General features: G+C 48.3%; 1 protein-coding gene across 2 annotated transcripts in view; it reads left to right on the top strand.

Annotated features, from left to right (window-relative positions):
* Positions 1-17,214: 17,214 nt before the first annotated feature.
* LOC117888163 overlaps positions 17,215-23,624 on the top strand; it is a 64,897-nt gene continuing 58,487 nt past the window's right edge. The window contains exon 1 of one of the 2 annotated variants that reach the window (XM_034791343.1): positions 17,215-17,354. In XM_034791343.1, coding sequence (XP_034647234.1) covers positions 17,340-17,354 — 15 coding nt within the window. In that variant the 5' untranslated portion in view covers positions 17,215-17,339. Of the gene's footprint in view, positions 17,355-19,575; positions 19,661-23,624 lie in introns of those variants that run through there. The other variant, XM_034791341.1, reaches the window with a different exon arrangement.

Below are 23,624 nucleotides of genomic sequence, written 5' to 3'. Positions count from 1 at the left end.
ACTGCCTCCTTAAAGAGCTTGCACCACGACAAAACCAAACTACGTTTGAAAGTCAGAAGTGAAACAGATGCACAAGTCCCTGCTAGCCAGAGGCCTGGTTATGCCACCTCAGCATCCAGGCCCGCTGCTGTTGAAGTTGATGAACATTGCTCGTATGCATTCAGAGTGTCATGAGGCTTCAGGGTTTTGATGCACTGTGCAAGCAGGACCTAGCAGCCATCCCCTTCCCTAACCCTCATTCCCTGTACCCACACATCTCTGCAAGTGCTCTGTAGTGAAACAAACCAAGCAGACCCTCAGTCTCCTGGTGTCTTTTTGCCAGATGTTGGAGGCCATGTTCTGGTAGCCCCTGCCCTGATTGCCCCTCTCCTTGTCAAAGCAGCGCCCCCCCTCTCCCCGATAGCGATGCTTCCTCTGCAGTCTGTCCATGTCTCTCTGAGCATTATCTCAAAAAGTGGTTGCTTGAGAATAAGGTGGCATTTCCTCTGCCCCCACCGGGCTCCCAACTCCCTAGGCCTTGTGGAGTCAAGGCTCAAGCTCAGATCCCCTATGGCAGAAGATGGTGACACTGGTCTGCCCTAGGAATCGCCCTATGTGACAGATCCAGATCTCATGGGGAGACTGTGGTGGATCCCACACCCTTTACAATAAGAACAGGAGTACTTGTGGCACCTTAGAGACTCCCCAGACACTCTCCTCCCCCGCCTGCCATCATTGGTCAGCTTAGGCTTGAAAAGACATGAATGCCCGCCAAACCTCCTGGGCACTGCAAGAGTATCAGGGTGCCCATTCGCTGGTAGCATCAAAGTGGGAAGTGCTGGCCCTTTAACTGTAATACACTGAAAGCATCTTCTGCGCTCCCCAGAGCCCCGGGATGCTCCTGTTTTAACACAGACCAGCTGAACATGAGCTAGCATTTTTCTTAAAGCCACAGAAACAGCCTGGTTAGACGTGGCTCACAGGCCGTCCCAGCTCGGTCTGCAGCATAGGCATGCATACAGGGTGTCTCAAAAAAAAAGTGGCTTTGCGTTTTAATTTAATCGCTCTTTTAGTTTTAAAGTATGGATTGTTATATTATGCAATAAGCGTCGAATTGCGTAATATAGATGTTGTCTAAATAATGTCGTTTATGATTGAGTGTTCAATAAATGTTCTCCTTTAAAAAACAAATTCCCTGGGTGCACACCCGAATGAAATGTGCTGCGCACGCCGCTGGTTTGCAGGAGTGCTGCGTATCACAACCCCAACAGAAGCCAACGGGAGCTGCACTTGCTCAGCACATCTGAGAGTCAGGCCTTAGCGAGAAGCTGCTGAGGAGTGTCCTGCCCCCTGCCCCGATCACTGGGAGCTGCTGGCGGATGCTGCTGTCTGGAATAAAGCAAAGTACCTTGGCAGCCAGGCTGGAGCCATCAGGAGACCCGAGCCTAGAGCTCATGTGACATCAGGGCGAGGGAGTGGGGGTGTAGCTGGAAGGTTCCTTCACCTGCAACAGTTTGGAATTAAACTGAAACCCAGTTTTACAGAAGAAATACACTGGGGAGACAATGTCAGCCAGGCTTAGAGCAATAGCTTGGGGGTCAGGACTCCTGGGTTCTATTCCTGGCTTTGGGTGGTTAGAGCAGTCAGAAGTGCTGGGGTTTATTTCACTCTCTGACTCACTGTGTGAGCGTAACTCAGTCTTATTGTGCTTCAGTTTCCCCATCTGTAAAATGCTTTGAGATCCTTGTGTGAAAGGCATTTCCCAAGTGCAAAACACTCTTCAACTAAGGGTTAGCCCCAGGACATGAGTCTCACCAGCTCTGTTTGGCCAGGGGTCTCGGCAGCCTTTGCAATAAGCTCTGAATGCTTTGCTGCAGGGCCTGAGATTTTTCTGGAAACATGGAGGACAAAGTGGCCCACTTTGGTAACCCTGGAGGAGTGGAAGGAGAGAGGAAGTTTGTCTTGTCTGATCCAGTCCCACTTGGGCAGTGGGAGTGAGTGAACTCAGAGGGAAGATGGCCCAGCCCGGCCCTGCCTCTGGAGCAGGGGGTGCATGAGGGCATTCTGTCTGGAACTACACTCGTCTTTGGCCAGGCTGAAACTGGGAAATAGCCCAGCAGATGATCTTATTTGCAGGGCATTAGGAGGAAACAATTTGATTTCCTCTCCAAATGGAATTAGCTCTGTTAGGATGAGAGGTGAGCTCTAAGCAGCACCTGGGGGAGGTTCACTCCCTGACTGCGTGTGGCTGAGGCTTAGTTGCCGAGGGCTAGATCACAAGTCCAACACTGAGGTGCCAGTGAGATCCTCAAAATCCCCATTCAGCTGCTGTCTTGCTCTGCAGGGGCCTATGTTTCTGTTACATTCGAGCAGCTCGGCCCCCCAGCTCATACCTGAGCCCTGGTGCATTCCCAAACCAGGCGTTCCCCTTCCTAGCTCGCCTGTGGGGCCTGACTGAGTGGGGACATGTGCACTGAGCGGGACAATCACACACACAAGACAGGGCGGGTGGCCAGAGGAGGATTTTTGTATTATCCCCCCCCCACCCCTCTCTAGCCCAGTGGTCAGGGTACTCAGATAGGCTGTGCGAGACCGAAGGTCCAGTCCCTGCTCAAATGAGTATTTAATTATTTCTACAAAGTGGAGCTGCTTCAGCAGGAGAGATTAAGAGAGAGCCTCTGCCCCCAGTACCACAGTGGAATAGCCAAGAGTCCGGTGGCTGGGGTGCTTTCCTGGCATAAGGAGAACTGGGCTCATCTCTCTGCTCCAGATCAGGAGAAGTAGGGATTGAAAACCAGGAGTGCCCTGCGGCCCTGCCCACCAGACTCTTGGCTATAATGAGGGAGGAGCTGTCTCTCTCTGGGTTTGGGTGCTAGCTCCAGGAGAAGGTTGGTCGTTGTGATCCCCAAGTAGAGGCAGGTGCTTCCCTCTGTCCTGCAGTTAGGTGCCGGACCCCCTGGGCTAGCTGAGATGGCTCCCTGCTTGGCATGCTGACTTCTGTGAATCCCTTGCTTGGGTGCGAGCTTGGGGAACTGGGGTGCCCATCTTGGAACTGCCGATTCCATGGGGGCAGCAGGACACCTACAAGCAACGCCAAAGTCCCTCTGTGGAGCTATGCCTGAATGACCAGCAGTGATGGCTGCAGGTCTAGAACAGCATGGGAAGGGGTTTCATCAGAGAGAAGAGGAGGGTCCCTGAGAGTTCACAAATCGCAGGGCCTTACTCATGCCAAGCTCCCACTGACCTCAATGGGCATTTTGCATGAATAAGCAGCGCAGGATCAGGCCCACAGAAATTACAGTTGGAAAATACCTTTTAGATTCTCTCTAGTTCATCTCCCCCCCACCCACCTTCCCCATCCCCACAGCAAGAGAGGAAGCAATGGCAGTTACTGGTGCCCTGTGGGGGGAGAATCGGGCTCATGGATAGCGCCTTACAGCATATCCTCCAGTGCTTTTCTGCTCCAGTTTGCAAGTGATGGGGCTGAAACACACAGCATGTTAAGAGGCTGCATTCCCTGTCATTTGACTGCCTCAGCCACCGTGGGGCTAGGAAGCTGGACTAGTGTGTCCTGCCTAGTGACTGGGGTGAGCTTGACAGCGGGACCCAAAGAGAGCTGCAGAGCTGCTGTCAGATCCATTGACCAGACCTCCACCTGCTCTTGGGAGAAAGCACTGCCAGAGTCTCTGGGGATGGCCAGCCCTGCTGGCCTGCCATGGAGCCCTGGTGGGGTGGGAGGGGAGAGGAAAGCCTGTGATCGCAGCTGTAATTTGTGTGAGGCAGCCCTGGGATTTCTGCTGTCCCAGCTCTAGTTACTGAAAGGGGATGAGCTGTGAAGGGGGACAGTGGCGGGATCGGATCCAGAAACATTATTACCAGGTGTAAGCGGATTTCCAGGAGGTGGAGACTCCATCAGTCTCATCAGGGCAAGCCCCAGAGGGAATGTGCAATGAGCAACCCTGGCTCGTCTTACTCCAGACAAAAGGGACCAGGGCAGGAAATGGAGCCGTGGGTTGGTCTGGACTGGGTGGGGGGGTCTGTGTGGTGTGATCCAGGGGAAGTCATGGAAGAGGTGAGGTCTGCACAGACTCTATCCCCATGCACCTGCACATCAAACTGTGGGAGGGGCTAGGTACCACACAATATCCACCATTGCTTTTCCCCTGCATATAGTGGCTCAGTGCCACAGGGATAGGCAATGGGCCTCTGATGGGGTGTACAAACCCCACCCATGTCGGGAAAGGGTTAACCAGTGGCTTGAGGCTCATGCACCATGCCCTGCTACACCTGGGCTGTCTGGGAAGCTTGAGAAGGGAGTTTAAAAGTGGGAAGCCCAACAATTGGAGGCTGTCCTGGCTGGGCCATGAGCTGCTTTAGGGTGGCAAGGAGCCTGGCTCAGTATGGGTACTGACCAGGCACTTCAGACTGCGTGAGATCTTGGGTGGGGAGATGGATGCCCATGGATGGGGCTGGCATTAGGACATTTTATAGCAACTGGGGCGGGCCTGCAAGGCAGAGGTCACCACCTGAGCCTGGCTGGGCTGAAGACTTGGTTGTGTTGCTATTTTATATCAGACTTTAAGTGGACTCTGAGGCCTCAGAAAGGTAGGACTCTGAAAGGAGGCCGGGCTAGAGGGTCAAGGCACTCTGACCAGAGCCTGGGGAAATGGGGCAGAGGTGCTGCGATATCACTTCTGGCCAGGAGGGAGTGTGCTGGGCAGCACCTTTGCAACGGGGCCCCAAACTTGCCCCGCGGGGAATCCCCTCTTGGACCAATCTCCGTTCAGTCCTTGGCCAGCCTGTAGAGACTGTGAGCAAGAAGCTCAACTAATCCAGTTGTGATGGTGTTGTGTTTGGCATGGACTGAGTGGGGCTAGACTCATGGCACAGAGCCAGAAAACAGTTGTCAAATGGTAGCAATCTTTAGTCACAACCATCATCTCAGGATACAACTTGGGGACTTGAAATATTTCATGTGATCAGTACACTAATGCTTGAGTTCTCTTACCTGCCCTATGAAAACAAGGGTTTAATACTTAAGAACATAAGAACGGCCGTACTGGGTCAGACCAAAGGTCCATCTAGCCCAGTATCCTGTCTACCGACAGTGGCCAATGCCAGGTGCCCCAGAGGGAGTGGACCTAACAGGCAATGATCGAGTGATCTCTCTCCTGCCATCCATCTCCACCCTCTGACAAACAGAGGCTAGGGACACCATTCCTTACCCATCTTGGCTAATAGCCATTAATGGACTTAACCTCCATGAATTTATCCAGTTCTCTTTTAAACCCTGTTATAGTTCTAGCCTTCACAACCTCCTCAGGCAAGGAGTTCCACAAGTTGACTGTGCGCTGCGTGAAGAAGAAGAAGAAGAAGAAGAAGAACTTCCTTTTATTTGTTTTAAAACTGCTGCCCATTAATTTCATTTGGTGGCCCCAAGTTCTTATATTATGAGAACAAGTAAATAACTTTTCCTTATCTACTTTCTCCACATCACTCATGATTTTATATACCTCTATCATATCTCCCCTTAGTCTCCTCTTTTCCAAGCTGAAAAGTCCTAGCCTCTTTAATCTCTCCTCATATGGGACCCGTTCCAAACCCCTAATCATTTTGGTTGCCCTTCTCCAAACCTTTTCTAGTGCCAGTATATCTTTTTTGAGTTGAGGAGATCACATCTGTACGCAGTATTCAAGATGTGGGCGTACCATGGATTTATATAAGGGCAATAATATATTCTCCGTCTTATTCTCTATCCCCTTTTTAATGATTTCTAACATCCTGTTTGCTTTTTTGACTGCTTGTGCACACTGAGTGGATGTCTTCAGAGAACTATCCATGATGACTCCAAGATCTCTTTCCTGATTAGTTGTAGCTAAATTAGCCCCCATCATATTGTATGTATAGTTGGGCTTATTTTTCCCAACGTGCATTACTTTACATTTAGCCACATTAAATTTCATTTGCCATTTTGTTGTCCAATCACTAAGTTTTGTGAGATCTTTTTGAAGTTCTTCACAGTCTGCTTTGGTCTTAACTATCTTGAGCAGTTTAGTATCGTCTGCAAACTGTGCCACCTCACTGTTTACCCCTTTCTCCAGATCATTTATGAATAAGTTGAATAGGATTGGTCCGAGGACTGACCCTTGGGGAACACTACTAGTTACCCCTCTCCATTCTGAAAATTTACCATTTATTCCTACCCTTTGTTCCCTCCCTGTCTTTTAACCAGTTCTCAATCCATGAAAGGATCTTCCCTCTTATCCCATGACAACTTAATTTATGTAAGAACCTTTGGTGAGGGACCTTGTCAAAGGCTTTCTGGAAATCTAAGTGCACTATGTCCACTGGATCCCCCTTGTCCACATGTTTGTTGACCCTTTCAAAGAACTCTAATAGATTAGTAAGACATGATTTCCCTTTACAGAAACCATGTTGACTTTTGCCCAACAATTTATGTTCTTCTATGTGTCTGACAATTTTATTCTTATTGTTTCAACTAATTTGCCCAGTACTGATGTTAGACTTACTGGTCTGTAATTGCCGGGATCACCTCTAGAGCCCTTTTGAAACATTGGCATTACATTAGCTATCTTCCAGTCATTGGGTACAGAAGCTGATTTAAAGGACAGGTTACAAACCATAGTTAATAGTTCCGCAATTTCACATTTGAGTTCTTTCAGAACTCTTGGGTGAAAGCCATCTGGTCCCGGTGACTTGTTAATGTTACGTTTATCAATTAATTCCAAAACCTCCTCTAGTGACACTTCAATCTGTGACAGTTCCTCAGATTTGTCATCTACAAAGGACGGCTCAGGTTTGGGAATCTCCCTAACATCCTCAGCTGTGAAGACTCAAGCAAAGAATCCATTTAGTTTCTCCACAACGACTTTATCGTCTTTAAGTGCTCCTTTTGTATCTCGATCATCAAGGGGCCCCACTGGTTGTTTAGCAGGCTTCCTGCTTCTGATGTACTTAAAAAACATTTTGTTATTACCTTTGGAGTTTTTGGCTAGCCGTTCTTCAAACTCCTCTTTGGCTTTTCTTATTACATTTTTACACTTAATTTGGCAGTGTTTATGCTCCTTTCTATTTACCTCACTAGGAATTGACTTCCACTTTTTAAAAGATGCCTTTTTATCTCTCACTGCTTCTTTTACATGGTTGTTAAGCCACAGTGGCTCTTTTTTAGTTCTTTTACTGTGTTTCTTAATTTGGGGTATACATTTAAGTTGGGCCTCTATTATGGTGTCTTTGAAAAGTGTCCATGCAGCTTGCAGGGATTTCATTCTCATCACTGTACCTTTTAATTTCTGTTTAACTAACCTCCTCATTTTTGCATAGTTCCCCTTTCTGAAATTAAATGCCAGAGTGTTGGGCTGTTGAGATGTTCTTCCCACCACAAGAATGTTAAATGTTATTATATTATGGTCACTATTTCCAAGCGGTTCTTTTATAGTTACCTCTTGGACAAGATCCTGCGCTCCACTCAGAACTAAATCAAGAATTGCCTCTCCCCTTGTGGGTTCCTGTACCAGCTGCTCCAAGAAGCAGTAATTTAAAGTATCAAGTATCAGAGGGGTAGCTGTGTTAGTCTGGATCTGTAAAAAGTGACAAAGAGTCCTGTGGCACCTTATAGACTAACATACGTATTGGAGCATAAGCTTTCGTGGGTGAATACCCACTTCGTCAGACAACCCACAAAAGCTTATGCTCCAATACGTCTGTTAGTCTATAAGGTGCCACAGGACTCTTTGTCACTTTTTAAAGTATCAAGAAATTTTGTCTCTGCATTTCATCCTGAGGTGACATGTACCCAGTCAATATGGGGATAATTGAAATCCCCCACTATTATTGAGTTCTTTATTTTGATAGCCTCTCTAATCTCCCTTAGCATTTCATTGTCACTATCACTGTCCTGGTCAGGTGGTCGATAATAGATCCCTACTGTTATATTCTTATTAGAGCATGAAATTACTATCCATAGAGGTTCTATGGAACGTGTGGATTCATTTAAGATTTTTACTTCATTTGATACTGGAAACTCCTCCTGAGTTTGATTCAGGGGCTTAATCTGATTAAATGTCACTTGGCTGTCGATAAACCCTCACTGTTGAGTTGTAAGGCTCGAAGTACAGGCCCAATGGCATGGAAACCGCAGGATTGCACATTCTTAATGTTACCAGAAGTGGTGATACCGGGATTCTTCAAGTAGGAGCTTGTGGAATTTTTTTTGAAGGAGGATCATTAGCTTCCCTGGACTGTGCAGGGTACTGATAGGTGATGCGATGAGAATGCTGAGCCATGATACTGGTTGTGGAGGAGTGTCTGCTAACCAAATTCAGCGGTGGACTCCGAGAGCTCCACTGGCCATTAAGAACTCTATTGCTTGGCTCAGCAAATATGAAAATGAGAAATAAATAAACTCAGGGACTTGGGCATTTTAGAAAAAGAACAGGAGTGTTGCAAATTTCTGTGCCTGGCTCTGCCACTGTCTAGCTGGGTGACCTTGGGCAAATCATAGAATATCAGTGTTGGAAGGGACCTCAGGAGGTTATCTAGTCCAACCCCCTGCTCAAAGCAGGATCAATCCCCAGCTAAATCATCCCAGCCAGGGCTTTGTCAAGCCTGACCTTAAAAACCTCTAAGGAAGGAGATTCCACCACCTCCCTAGGTAACCCATTCCAGTGCTTCACCACCCTCCTAGTGAAATAGTGTTTCCTAATATCCAATCTAGACCTCCCCAACTGCAACTTGAGACCATTACTCCTTGTTTTGTCATCTGCTACCAGTTAGAACAGTCTAGATCCATCTTCTTTGAAACCTCCTTTCAGGTAGTTGAAAACAGCTATCAAATCCCCCCTCATTCTTCTCTTCTGCAGACTAAACAATCCTAGTTCCCTCAGCCTCTCCTCATAAGTCATGTGCTCCAATCCCCTAATCATTTTTGTTGCCCTCTGCTGGACTCTTTCCAATTTTTCCACATCCTTCTTGTAGTGTGGGGCCCAAAACTGGACACAGTATTCCAGATGAGGCCTCACCAATGTTGAATAGAGGGGAAGGATCACATCCCTTGATCTGCTGGCAATGCCCCTACTTATACAGCCCAAAATGCCATTAGCCTTCTTGGCAACAAGGGCACACTGTCGACTTATATCCAGCTTCCCGTCCACTGTAACCCCCAGGTCCTTTTCTGCAGAACTGCTGCCTAGCCATTCGGTCCCTAGTCTGTAGCAGTGCATGGGATTCTTCCATCCTAAGTGCAGGACTTTGTCCTTGTTGAACCTCATCAGATTTCTTTTGGCCCAATCCTCTAATTTGTCTAGGTCCCTCTGTATCTATCTCTACCCTCTAGCGTATCTACCACTCCTCCCAGTTTAGTGTCATCTGCAAACTTGCTAAAGGTGCAGTCCACGCCATCCTCCAGATCATGAATGATCACTCACCCTATCTGTGCCTTGGTTTTCCCAGCTGTGAAATGGGAATAATCCGGACCCACCTCACAGGTCATTAATGTTTGTAAAGTGTTTGGAGATTCTCAGCCTGAAGGGACTGGTGAAGGACAAAGTGTCATTATTACAGCTCAGATCCAGCAGGGCTGGGCTCTAGGAGTCCCTAGAGACCCAGAGGAGTGTCCTTGACTTTGAATTTTTGTAGCATTTCTCCTCCCTCCCGTCCCCCACTCCATGTGGAGTCAATACACAGTAAGCCAAAAGATGCTACACTGTTTTGGCTGTCCGGGACCTGCCTCCCTCAATCATGCCTGAGAGCCCCCCCAAATCCACCCCCACAGCGACTCAAGGTCATGGAGGGAGATGCAAGGTCCCTATGGGTCTGTCTCTACTATTCAAAGGGTTTATATTTGGTTTCATCTGTTTAAAAAAATTATTTTATTTCACTTTTTAATGTTACAGTTTAAAACAAACTGCCTTGGTTTCTCCCGAGTGTCCCCCCACCCTACAATTATCAGGGACCTCCGTTTTTTAGATTCAAATTGACTTTCATGCCCGTTAAAGCCTTGTGTTATTTGGCTGCTTGGCTATCGCCTACCATCCTCAGAAATGTTGACTCAAGAAACTGAGGTTAGAGCAAAAGAACCAGGAAAAATGATCCCTCCCCACTCCCTCTTATGGCCCTCACTGCAAGGTGTTTTGTCAGGCACATTTTAAAGCCCAGGATGCCACATCTGGGCAGCACCAGGAAAGCTCTGCTTGCTCCTACTGAAGTGTGTGATGCAGAGATATGTCCCAGCCCTCGTCTTGTATAGAAATTAATTGAGAGAAAGTAGCTCCCAATTAATCCCTCAGCTCTGGCTTTGGGCTCAGCCAAATTCATAGCTTAACTCTCCCCCTGTTCTAGGATGAATCCAAACATGCCAATAATTGGGTTAGTTCAGGTTTACATGGGGATTTTAAATCCTCATGCATTGACGTGCTCAGAGCTGGGCGGTTGGATCATCCCATCAGAAAGCTATGGAGCTGGGAATGGCAGGTTAGAGCTAGGGTTTGGTTTCTGACCTGTGACAGGGTGCTGGGAGATAGCAAATAAGCCAGGACTCTGAACACTTAGCCATCAGTCCACTCACCTGGAGAAGGCTGATTGGGGATGTGCAAGCTAATTGGCTTATCAGGCTGGATGAGCCAATTAGTCCACCAGCAGCAAGGTGTAAGAAGGACAGAGGATGGCATTACCAGAGGAGAGGAGTCTATGTGGTGACTGCTGTTAACATGCTGGCCCTGTGGGAATAAAGGTAGAGAAGTGTAGTATAGCATATTGCTGCTTGGGATAGTCCTGGGGATGGGAATGTGAATAAATCACACAAAGCTGCCATTCAACAGACAGAATCTCTGAGGTTCTTGGGGCATCTGAGGATGGTGCCTCTTTACAAGGTCCCTTGGATCCTGTGTGAATATCTGCTTCTAAAACTCGGTGTAAGAAATAGCCCAACATAAGCTAAACTCAACAAAGTCCTGGAAAGCTCTGAGGTGAAAGGAGTATTGAGATATGAAACCTCAGAGGCCCATCTGTAGTTTAACTGAGCAGTAATACAAAGCAGGGTGTGGGATGCAGGCTTCAGATGTGTCTCAAGCTCTTAGTGAGGCAGATATTCACATTTCCCCAGTGCTGCTGGAAGCTAACAGCCCAGGTGTGCCTGGGGGGAAGTGTGGTGATGGGTGGGTAAAGTGTTTGGGCCAGAGCTCTGATGTGTGTCAGGGTAGGATGGAAAGCTCTTCTTGATTGTAAGCTTTGGTGCAAGGCCTGTCTTTTTTTTTTTTTTTTTGCCATTTCTTATGTAGATTGACAGATCTAGCACGACAGGTCTGTCCAGGTCTGTCAATCTATATAATAAGATTCCAGCATTGTCCTGCTGAAGCCTAGAATGTCTGTGAAGTCAGCGTGAACTGATGGAAACAGCTACAAGCATGGCTGAGAGCTCCTCTTGTTTAGAATATCGCCAGGTGGAATGATAATGAGGATTGGTGGTTTGTTACTATCCAGTTTTTAAGTTCTCAGCCATTTTTGGCTTTTTTACATGTGGCATTTCACCTATTAGGGTAACAAATAGTGTAGCAGATTATTAGGGAATAGTGAGCATTAAAAGGTTTGGATGCTTTGAAGAATCTCTTCAGCCTGGAAATTCTGTCTCTCTCACAAACACTTCCTGGTTTGGGGCAAACAGGAAGTAGTGATCAACCTTCACCATCTGAGTGCACCCAACTTCCATCTGCTTCTGGAGGAGCTCACCACACTTTGAGGAATTGGACCCTGTTTTAGTGCTTTATGTGCTGCAGAAACTTACAAAACTAGTCAAAAAGTGAATGGAACTTTCCCTTTAAAAGGCCCAGGACTGGTCTGCCTCAAAGCTTCAATGGAGGAGGAGGAGGATTGAAGTCAATCCATATTCTATCCAAAGCGATTGACTTTGGCAAACTTACTAATTTTGAGCAAGTCCCCAAACCAGCATGACTACGTTTAACCCTCCATGGCAGCAATGGGCACTATATAAATCTTCCAGCCAAACCCAGCCCAGATGTGTAACTTGATGACCCTTAGCAATGGTGAAGACTGTAGGTGGACAGCACACTGTGTGACTAAATATTTTGTTTGTGCTAAATATAGTGGTTATTAATTTCTGAGTCCATTAGTGTCTGATTTGGGAATAGGTACAGCAGGGGGGAATGAATGACATTCCAGGCAGAATGAAATGTATCCAGCTGGCTCTCTGGTATAGTAAGAAAAACTTTCTAACTGTAAGTGTAGTTAAAGGAAGAGGCTTCCAAGAGAAGTTGTGGAATCCTTGCCATTGGTGGTTTAAGAACAGGCTGGACAAACACCTGTCAGGGACGGTCTAGGTTTATTTGGTCCTGCCTCAGCACAGGGGCTGCACTTGACTTCTCAAGGTCCCTTTCAGCCCTACAGTTCTCTGATTCTAAGGACTCAATGAAAACAAGAAAAGGATATCCAGATTTCTAATGGTATGAATATGCATGAGGTTAAGAAAAATCCATGTGTGGCCTAGAAGCTAAAACATTGGACTAGGGCTTGGGAAACCTGGGTTTAAATCCAGTCTCTACCACTGGTCTGCTCATAGTCTTGGGCGAGTCACTCCCTCCCACTGTGTCTGTTTCCCCATCTGTAAAACAGGGCTACTGACCTCCTTTGTAAAGTGCTTTGAGATCTGCTGATATGAAGCGCTATATAAGAGCTAGGCGTTATTATTAGGGGTTTATTTGGGGATATATTTTAATAGTATTGAATATACCTGTTACTTACAATGGGCCAAACAACTCCCTTATACTGACAATGCAACTAACTGGGCAGCCGTTTCTGTGGAATTGTGTGGTGCCTGTGACTTGGAACCTGAAGTTAGCTCTGTTCGCCTTCCCAAGGAAGGGCTGATGAGGAGACAATGATATTTTAGTGCCTGCGAGGCACAGTGTGTCAAAGTACAGCTCACCCTGTACAACAATGCCACAGTATTCTACAGCAACAGTCCCAAGCACTGCCGGAGGGCTCGTGGGATGTGCAGCGGTTTGGGATCAGTAATGCAGAAAGTGGGAACCTTTTATTACAATACGGGATGGAGCCTTTGGGCTCTCAGCTGTCTGCAGCCATCACTGAGCTGGAGACCACAGTTCCCACAGTGCAGTGTGCTCTGGCCACGGGAATCCAGTGGAACACTTGCAGTATGCAGGCCACAGCTCCAGACGGAAGATGGAGCTGGCTGCCCTATGCTCTGTTATGGTGCTCAGGCTGCCCACGGAGCCCTGAGCAGGGCAGTCCTGGTGTAATCTCCTCTGGCTGCTACCTGCAGAAACTTACTCCTGGGGAAAATCCTCTCTCCCACGGCATGGGTTGGGATTTGGGAACTGTATTCTGTAGCCACCTGTGTTTGATGCTCCCTGTGAGTCCTGAGGCTTCTTCACAGGGAAAGAGCAGGAGGAGGAGCAGGGAGAGTTCTGAACAGGCCTGACTCCCCTCCTAGCCTCTGCTCCTTTTTCTCTTCTGTGCACTTATCTTGGGCTGGGATTTTCAAAGGAAAGGGAGTTCAGTGCTCGACTCCTTTGAAAATCCCCCCCACAGCACCCAGATTCAGACTGGGCAGTCCACAGACAGATAGCTAAGAGCTGACAAACGTTGGTCACAGACAGCGGGGAGGGGATACAATATATAACACGGTCAAGCATTTACTCAGTTTTGGCATGGGCAGCACTTGATAGTACAATTCAGTCAGTGGTGATCCTGTTATGCTAAGAGGGATTGTTGACTGCAGAGAACACAAACTTCAGAGACTGAACACACCCTTCATTTAATAAAAGGGTTTTGTGAACCCAACCAGGAGTTTTGGTCTAGCTCAGAGGTGGGCAAACTATGGCCCGCGGGCCACATCCGTCCTGCGGGACCGTCCTACCTGGCTCTTGAGCTCCTGGCCAGGGAGGCTGGCCCCTGGCCCCTCCCCTGCTGTCCTCCCTCCCCCGCAGCCTTAGCTCGCCGTGCCGCCAGCGCTCTGGGTGGTGGGGCTGTGAGAGCCGCCAGCCTGCCCCAGTGCTCTAGACTGTGTGGTAGCATGGCTGGCTCTGGCCAGGAGGCGTGGCTGCCAGTCCTGGTGCTCTGAGTGGCATGATAAGGAGGCGGAGATCCCAGGGGGCAGAGAGGGGACAGGGAGCAGGGGGCCGTTGGATAGGTGTGGGAGTCCCAGGGGGTCTGGATGGGGCGGGGCAGTCAGGGGACAGGGAGCAGGGGGGGTTGGATGGGTCAGGGGTTCTGAGGGAGGCAGTCAGAGGGCGGGAGGTGGGGGATAGCAGGTGGGGGCCACGCTGTTTGGGGAGGCACAGCCTTCCCTACCTGGCTCTCCATGCAGTTTTGGAACCCCGATGTGGCCCTCACACCAAAAAGTTTGCCCACCCCTGGTCTAGCTGGACAGAGGGGCAATGGGAGGTGTAAGAACTAGAGAGTGACAGAGCCAGTCTGGAGGAGCAGCTGAAAGCATGGCACATGCCCCTGGAGGAAGCCTGAGGAGTTGTTTTGGGGTCAGGGGTCCAGGCAGAACAGAGTGGTTTTGGTGCTGTTTCCTGCTAGTCCGTTCATTCTGCATTCAGGGACACAGGACTGTACATTCTTTGTAAGTGTGCAAAGCTGCATTCAAGAAATACCTGACTATCAGTAGATTGTTCTGGTTAGGAGGAGAAATCTTACTAGCCCCTGAATTTTTGACTAGCTGTTGGGTTCAAAAAGGGTAACAACAACAACAACAAAATCATGAATACATGCCCCACCTCTAAAACATGGCAAATGCACCGTCATTTTTTAAACAGTGTTTTGCTTTCTCAGCTACAAGGCTGATCTACACAAGATTTTCCCTTTATGAAATTCCTATTAAGAACTAGGTTTGATGGCTGAAGGGCTCTTATTGCATGGTTTTTTTTTTTTTTTTGTTAAACTTGAAATCCTGTTTCTTTTAATTCACTAGGGGAGCCATCCTGGGGATTCTATACACCTATACGTTCTCAAAGCTGCTCATGAGAGACAGCAGAGCCTGGCAGCTGCATTATTTAAATGTTTCTATTCTACTGCAAGAGGCATGACTTAGCATTTTTATTAACATTTTTAACCCCCTATCCCCCAATCACTGATCAGTTTTTTTTTAAGTTTTATTTAAATTTTAACACAAAGAAAACAACAACTCAGCCCTGCACTATCTCATCAGTCAAGGCAAGGGGGACAGTTGGGCATGAATTCTTACTGCCTTTTTAACACACACACACACACAAAAGGGGGGGTGGGGGGAGGGAATGATCTCTGAGCATAATCAACTGTCTTTGAATAAAACTATTTCTGGGGGAAATTCAGATACAAAACACCTCTGCAGCCCAATAAGGATTACAGCGGGCTTTGCTCTTGACATGCTACATGCCTGGGGTGAAACTGAACAGCAGCTGTTTTAAAGCAGCCAGTATTTTTTCCAGGCGATGGAAGGAGACGAGTGCAGGGCAGGAGAAGAGAGGGGTGTGGGGCTTGGGGAGGGATATTTACTAGAAAAGCGAAGCTAAAGAGCAAGATCTAGCTCAGCCCCAACAAGAGCTGAACCGAGTTGGGTGGGTCTCGGTCTAGGCTGTGGTTGGCAGACGTGCCCCTCACGCGCAGGCCCTGCGGGCAGCCTCAGAGAGGCCAGAGCTGGGACGGGCCAAGGGGACTGAACTCCTCTCTCTCTCTAGTCAGGTCCTTGGGCCAAGCTGAGGCTCACTGGCCAGGAAGCTTTCCCCCCTCACCACTCACACCGCACATGCTCTCTGCAGCCCGCTGGAGTAGAGTACCTCCGGCCACCGCGCTCTGCAGCCGAACGGATGGGGCTATGGGCTGGCAGCTGAGGCCTGTCCCTGGGTGTGGGACACTGAGGCTGGAGTTTTGGGGTTGAGTGGGGAGGGCTGGGGCTAGGTGGGGGGTCTGGGAGTGGGGGGTTCTGGGATTTTGGGATTGGGTCTAGTGTAACTCGCACAATTTAGGGCAGCCCACCTGTACCCTCAGTAAGGTATGGGGGGGGGTGCCCTAAATTGTGCGGGAAATACTGGTGAAGAATGCAGCAACCTAGGTCGTTTGGACTGAACTGATTAAGCCTTATACAGAAGGGCACAAATATTTTGTTCAACTGCTGTATAAGGCTTAATCAGTTCAGTCCAAACAACCTAGGTTGCCACATTCTTCACCAGTGTTACCGGCACAATTTATAGGTAAGGCTGCATGTCTGTCATGGATTCCGTGACTCCTTCAGCGGCCAGTGCTGCTGGCTCCGGGGCTGCCCAAGCAGATCACCGGCTGCTGCTGGGGCAGTTTGGATGTGGGAGGGGGCTCAGGTCTGGGGCAGGACGTTGGGGTGCGGGGCAGCAAAGCGGCTGGCATGTCCCTGCAGCTTCTAGGTGGAGGGGCCAGGGAGCGCCGCGTGCCACCCCCGCAGCTCATGGTGGGGCAATGTGGGGACTCCAGGGAGCCCCCTGGCCTTCCCTCCCCCTAGGACTTGGAGCTGCAGAGACACGCAGAGCAGTGCAGGGAGCCTGGCAGCCCCGCCAACCCTCCCCAGCACCAGTGGGGGTCCCAGGCTGCGTGCCACTGCCTGCCTCCCTGCCCCTGTGGTGTCCCTGGATTCCCCCCACCCCGAACATCCACGGCCCCTGTTTTAGTTAGGGGTATATAGTACAAGTCACGGACAGGTCCCAGGCTGTGAATTTTTGTTTACTGCCCGTGACCTGTCCAGGACTTTTACTAAAAATATCTGGCCATGACTAAAATGTAGCCTTAACTATAGTGGGGGAGCTATGGCTTGGGGAGGCTGGGTCTCTGGCTGAGTTGGGGGGTTCGGGTGTGGGGGGCTGTGGCTCCGGTTGAGTTCAGGGGGGTTGGGTTTGTTGGGGGGGCTGGGGAAGGGCAGTGGTAACTTCTGCCTGGGTCTTTACAAACCGACAAATCTCTTGACCCTGCCAGGCGGCCCCAACCCCGCATGGACAGGCCTCCTCCAGCTTGCGTGGCCCACGCCCCCAACATGCCCCATGAGCAAGTCCCAGCTGTAGCAGCCGGAATGCCCCGAGTGGAGCCGGAACGTCCCGAACGCTCCAGAGTCCTGCCAAGGCTCCGAGTATTACCGAAGCTCCCCGAGCGGAGAGAGGCGGAAAAACCCGAGTATTACCGAAGCTCTCCGAGCGGAGAGAGGCGGAAAGGCCCGAGTATTACCGAAGCCCCCCGAACACGGGGAGGCGGAAGGGCCCGAGTGTTGCCGAAGCGGCCCGAGCGTGCTCGGAGGCCGGTACCGTCCGGCCCTGGGCGGTGGTTTCCGTGAGTAGCCGCCCGGCGCAGCGGCCGGCCCGGACATGGCCTCCTTCATCGTGAGTACGGGAGCTCGGGACTGAGGAGCCAGGACTCGGGAGAGGCAGGCTCCCGACCCCTGTCGCCCCAATGCATGATGGGAAACCCGACACAGTGCATGCCGGGACATCAGGCCCCCTGCCCCACTGCATGATGGGGCACCGTTCCCGTCCTTGCCGCCCCTTTCCACGCAGTGCATGCTGGGACATCGCACCCCTCCTCCTCCGGCCTCGTGCGCGCGGGCTCTCCGGCTGCCATCTGCGCACGCTGGGCCCTGGCCCTCTTCTGCCCTGAGGCGTGTTGGGCCTCGCTGGCACCTGGCCCTGCGGCCTGGGGCGGGCGGGGCCTGCTGCTCTCGCCTGCGTTCTGGGCCCTCAGGCTGTTCCCGCTGCTTCCTTAGGGATCCTTGTGTCACAGCCCTGTGCAGCTGGAGGGGCCCGAGAGGTCATCAGGGTCAGCCCCTCACTGAGCCAACCTGTCCTTAAACCTCCAGTGATGGGGACTCCACCCCCCCCCAGGGCCTGTTCCAAGCTGAACTGCCTTTCCAGTGAGAAGGGTTTTCCTAATATCTAACCTAAATCTCCCTTGCTGCAGATTAAGTGCAATACTTCATGTCCTACTTTCAGTATCCTTTGCCCCCCACCTCTAATGCACACTAGGGCACAGCAGCTGTGGACTTGACTCCCTGTGGCTGCTTCCTGGAGCATATCTGTGGAAGTCTCTATAGTCACTATGCATCGTGGGGCTCTAAGGAGAGGGGATTAGTATGGGCAATCCCAACAAATCATCTAGCTGGTGGGGCATGGCTCTACCTCCATATCTTGTGTTTCTGTAACCAATTGAGCTCTTGCTGTCCTACTCTACCTAGAAACACTGGGGCTCCTGCAAAGCCATCCTTTGTGGGACTCATGCTCACTCCTATGGAGGCAAGAAATACAGTACTTGCAGTTCAGTGTTTTGTAACCTCTCTGTATTGTGAGGCACTGGCAGTCCACAAGGCAGAGTGGAGCTCTTATCTCCTGCCACAGTTCTAGAGCCCAGCCCCTCGCACACGAACCCCCGAGTCCTGTTTCCAGCCCCAACAACCTATCCAATAATGCCTGGACTGAAAGAGCCTTTGAGACCCCACAGACTCAATCATGGTCAATCCTCTGATTTCTCTCTCTCACACACATACGGTCTCATGCATGGAGTAACCTTAGAATCACTCTTTAGGTTCATGTGCTTTGCTTAGGAAGGATAATTATTGCAAAGGCCTAAGGACTTAATGAGAAACTGGGAAATGGAACCTACTTATCTGGTAGTTGAGCAGCCCTCCTCACTGCAGTATCTGAGTGCCTAATTCAAATTCGAGAGGGGATGTTCAAAATACATAAAATGTGGGATTCATGGGAGTGTTATTTAATGAGGGAGTTATTCAAAATGCCACTGATGGCAAAAAGAAAACCAAGCAACAGATGAACTGCAGTATACAGAAAATAGCATGCATGCAAACCAGGTACCGTTTAGTCACAACCTGAGGATCTGGCAAAACAGTTTCAGCTGTAATCAGGCCAAAGGGACTCTACAGCAGCTACAGAGCTTCTTAGAAATGTTTGTGGTATTAATTTAGTAGCTGAAGCTTATTTCCTTGCATTTATTCAATAGTAATTCTCATTTTGTGTGTGTCTTTTAGTAACCTTGCTGGAGATGCAATTATGCACACAGAAGGGTGTATGTGCATGCCCTCCAATAGAAAAAGCTGTGGCCACAATTTTCTAAGAGCCACCACAAACGTGCATGAAGTGAAACAAATTGCAGTTGCTTGTCATCTCTAATATGGCGGTGCGACAGATGGAGACAACTGGTCCCAGTATGCAGTGCTCTTATTTTGACCCGAGAAGAGGCTGTCCAGATTGAGAGGGATCTGTCTATCTCAGGTTTTTGTATAGTGCCTGTCTCCTGATGAAAGACCACTTGTAGCAACATGTGCTGGGAGCTGCAGTCTCTTGTGGCTACAGCTCATAATAAAGGGGATTTGTAAAGGGAAAAAATATTGGGTTCCCCCTTTTTTCTTTTAAAGAAGGCATGAAAGATTTTTTTTCACCCCAGAAAAAAAAGTTTATCCCCCCCCCCCCCCCCGGCTTGTTTTTACCTTAGAAATTCAGGCCTTGTCAGGGAACTTTATGGATAAGTGGAGGAATAGCAGATTTATGGCAACATAGATACCAAAGATATGAAAGGAAGAGGAAGGGATTTTTATTCAGACTGAGATATTCTGAGTCATCTGTGGAGTCCTTTAGCAAAATCAAGGAAGATGAAACTTGACATTCCTGATATTTTTAAGGTATAAGATACTTAAGATATTTGTATTTTCTAACAAAATAAGCAGAACAAAAAACATGTACAGAAACTCCTTTCAAGCTTTCTTTAAACATGTTAAAGAAGCAAAAAATTAGGTACATACCCCATTTTCCCCCTTTTGTTGGTCATCTTTATAAAAATAGGGCTTGAAAATGACAGATACCTGTGCTGCTCTCCCCCTACTCAACCCTTTCGATTGAAAGGAGTAGAACGATTGTGCATTGTGTTTAATCATAACGTATTTTCAAGGGCCTATGATTCCACAGCTGCAGAATTTGGAATGGGTTACCTAGGAAGGTGGTGGAATCTCCATCCTTAAGGCCCAACTTGATAAAGCCCTGGCTGGGATGATTTAGTTGGTGTTGGTCCTGCTTTCAGCAGGGGGTTGGACTGGGTGGCCTCCTGAGGTCTCTTCCAACCCTAATCTTCTATCATTCTATGATTCTAAGAGCTTTGACAGATGTGAGCTACCCCCATTCATCTCACTGTGGTATTGATTCTGAACTATAACAATAGCAACATAAATGGCAACATTGTTAACAATTTCACTGCTAATATTTTTGCAGAAATATCAGCTAATGTGCTTATCCCTCAGTCCCAAGCTGCCTCCCACTCCTCCCCAGGTATTAGAATTCCCAACAGCCTCATAAAAGTTCTCCAGCCTCACTTCTGCCAGTTCTATGATTGTGACGTTCCCCTCTCTTGATATCTGGACTGGTGATCTGCTAGGTCACTCCAATCCTTGACTCCGGGAACCAGCCTTACCCTGCTCTGCTGTGAGAACCCCTACTTCTGGGCTGTTCATGCACTGGTGTGGTGGGTTGAGAAGGCGTCTGGGGTTTCCCTTGGGATGTGGGTGGGGCCTTGGGTTGTCCCCGGTGGTAAGGTTTTGTTTCGGCTTGCCCCTTCTGATATTCGCTCCAACTGCTACTACGGTAGTTTTTTTCTTTTCTGCCACCTCCACCCATTTGGCTCCAATCTCCCCCGCCTCAGTTACAGTTCTGGGCTTCCTATCTAGGATGTACCTTTCTATTTCCTCAGGAACACCCTCTAAAAACTGCTCCATTTTTTACTAGGGAAAGCAGATCTTCCAGAGATTTAACATTTGCTCCTGATACCCAGGCATCACAATTTTTGTCAATGTGGTAGGCATGACGGGTAAATGACACATCGGGTTTCCACTTTAGGGCTCTGAACCGCCGACGGGCATGCTCGGGTGTTAGCCCCATTCTGAGTCTGGCCTTGTTTTTAAAAAGTTCATAACTGTTCATGTGTTCCTTAGGCATTTCAGCCGCCACCTCTGCTAAGGGTCCACTGAGCTGCGGCCTCAGCTCTACCGTGTACTGGTCTGCAGCGATGCTGTATCCAAGGCAGGCCCTTTCAAAATTTTCTAAGAAGGCCTCAGTATCATCGCCTGCCTTGTAGGTGGGGAATTTTCTGGGATGGGAAGTGGTACCTGGAGGGGGGTTGTTAGCATTGGCTGGTGCATCCTGCTTAGCCTTTGCTACTTCCAGTTCATGCTTCCTTTCTTTTTCTCTCTCCTCCATCTCTTTTTCTTTCAGCTCCATAGTTCTCTTGTGAGCCTCCTCTTTGGCTTTTTCCAGCTCCATCTCTCTTGCATGGGCCTCCTTTTTGGCTTTCTCTTCTCTTGCTCTCTGCTCTGTCTCGAGTTTTGTTAATTGAAGCAGTCTCTGATGTTTTCTTTCATTTTCTTCTGCTTCTAGTTTGGCCAGTTCTATTTTTTAGCTACTTCTTTGGTAGTCATTTTCCTGTTTTCTTGTGCTGGGTCACCCCCTCTGCAGTTGACTGAAACTGGGAAGCTCTCAGCTCTGGCTGCTGCTGAGTTAACAGAGACTTTCTAACTAGCTACTCCCGAGGATGTAAAAAGAAAAAAAAAAAAACAATTCAGCTTGTAAATTCCTTTTACCAGTCGTTTGCTAATTACTTGAACACTTCTCTTAACAAAAGACCTTGTTAAAAAAACTTAACACCTCTGCCTTCAGGCAAAGAGAGATAAGATATGCATCTATCTACCTCCAGCTCGGCTTTCCAAGCAGCTAGAAGGAAAAAAAAATCTCACTGGCTTTTGGGTTTAAAAATGATCCCACCGCTAATCCACCATATCAAGGCTGGATCCCCACTTTGAACTTTAGGGTACAAATGTAGGGGCCTGCATGAAAACTTCTAAGCTTAACTACCAGCTTAGCTCTGGTTCCGCTGCCACCATTTCAATTTTTCCCTCCCTGGGAAGCCTTGAAAAACCTTCACCAATTCCCTGGTGAATACAGATCCAAACCCCTTGGATTTTAAAACAAGGAGAAATTAACCATTCCCCCTCCTTCCTCCCACCAACTCTTGGTGAATACAGTTCCAACCCCCCTGGGATCTACAACAGGGAGAAATTAACCATCCCCCCTCCTTCCTCCCACCAACTCCTGGTGAATCAAGATCCAAACCCCTTGGATCTTAAAACAAGGAAAAATCAATCAGGTTCTTAAAAAGAAGGCTTTTAATTAAAGAAAAAGGTAAAAATCATCTCTGTAAAATCAGTATGGAAATTAACCTTACAGGGTAATCAAACTTAAAGAGCTCAGAGGACTCCCCTCTAGTCTCAGGTTCAAAGTACAGCAAACAAGGATAAACACTCTAGTAAAAGGTACATTTACAAGTTGAGAAAACAAAGGAAAACTAAGACGCCTTGCCTGGCTATTTACTTACAAGTTTGAAATAGGAGAGACTTGTTTAGAAAGATGTGGAGAACCTGGATTGATGTCTGGTCCCTCTCAGTCCCGAGAACGAACACACTCCCAAACAAAGAACACAAACAAAAGCCTTCCCCCCCCAAGATTTGAAAGTATCTTGTCCCCTTATTGGTCCTTTAGGTCAGATGCCAGCCAGGTTACCTGAGCTTCTTAACCCTTTACAGGGAAAAGGATTTTGGAGTCTCTGGCCAGGAGGGATTTTATAGTACTGTACACAGGACAGCTGTTACCCTTCCCTTTATAGTTATGACAGGTTGTCAGTACAAACTTCTGCAGCTCATCAGAAACTGAAAATGTGTGGACTAGTGCATTGATTGGATTATTCATTGTCATTAATTTATTTTAAACCTCAAGTGTTAAATTCAGATGAAGCTGCTACAAATACAGGATCCTACCTGCAAAATTTAGGCCCAGCTTGTTGCAGAGCACACAGTGACTTGCATATTGTCAATAGCCTTTCTAGTTAATGCATTTGAAAAAATGTAACTTGTTACTAGAGCTGGCCAAATCGCTGGAAAACATTTAGAGAATATGTTATTTGAAAAATTACATCAGTGTTAGTTGAACAAAATATGTGCTGAATATTTGACCAGTTGGTCAAATACTGCAGAAAAATTTGTCAAATAAGTTATTCTATGAATATTGTGAAATTAATCAAACAATACATTTGCCAAATACTTTTACATATCTCTTACAGTGAGTTGGGTTCCCTCTTTTCACTCTGCTGCAGCTTGGCAAAGTTGAGCAACTGCAAAGGCCCTGAAGCTAACTGTCTGCTGACTCAGCAGGACAGCACTGTATTGATTACAGTCAGTTCATGTTTGGAAGGTTTTCTTCAATACCATAAGGGCCAAACACTTCTATTTTTTTAAATGTAGACTCTGTAGAAGTTGATGATGCTTTTTCAGGAAAGTGTCCTGTTTAAAAATGAAGTAGTGGGCTATATTCAGGAACTCCATGGACTGTATTTAAGGCCTTGGCTACACACAAAAATTAAGTTTTACCATTTTATCCAGGTATAGTTAAAGCAGTACACACCCCCACCCCACCCCACTCCACTCCCTGCAGCTTCGAGCCGACTTGGGCATCAGGGGTACCATGGAGCTCCTGGCCACTGCAGGCGGCAGGGCTCCCTGCAGCACCCAGGTGTCGCGGGCAGCGGGGGGACCCTGTAGCTGAGCTCAT

This window comes from Trachemys scripta, chromosome 15, assembly GCF_013100865.1.
Source record: "Trachemys scripta elegans isolate TJP31775 chromosome 15, CAS_Tse_1.0, whole genome shotgun sequence".
Taxonomy (NCBI): Eukaryota; Metazoa; Chordata; order Testudines; family Emydidae; genus Trachemys; species Trachemys scripta.
Note: the sequence above shows the minus strand (reverse complement) of the source record. Positions and strands in the feature narration are given on the sequence as shown.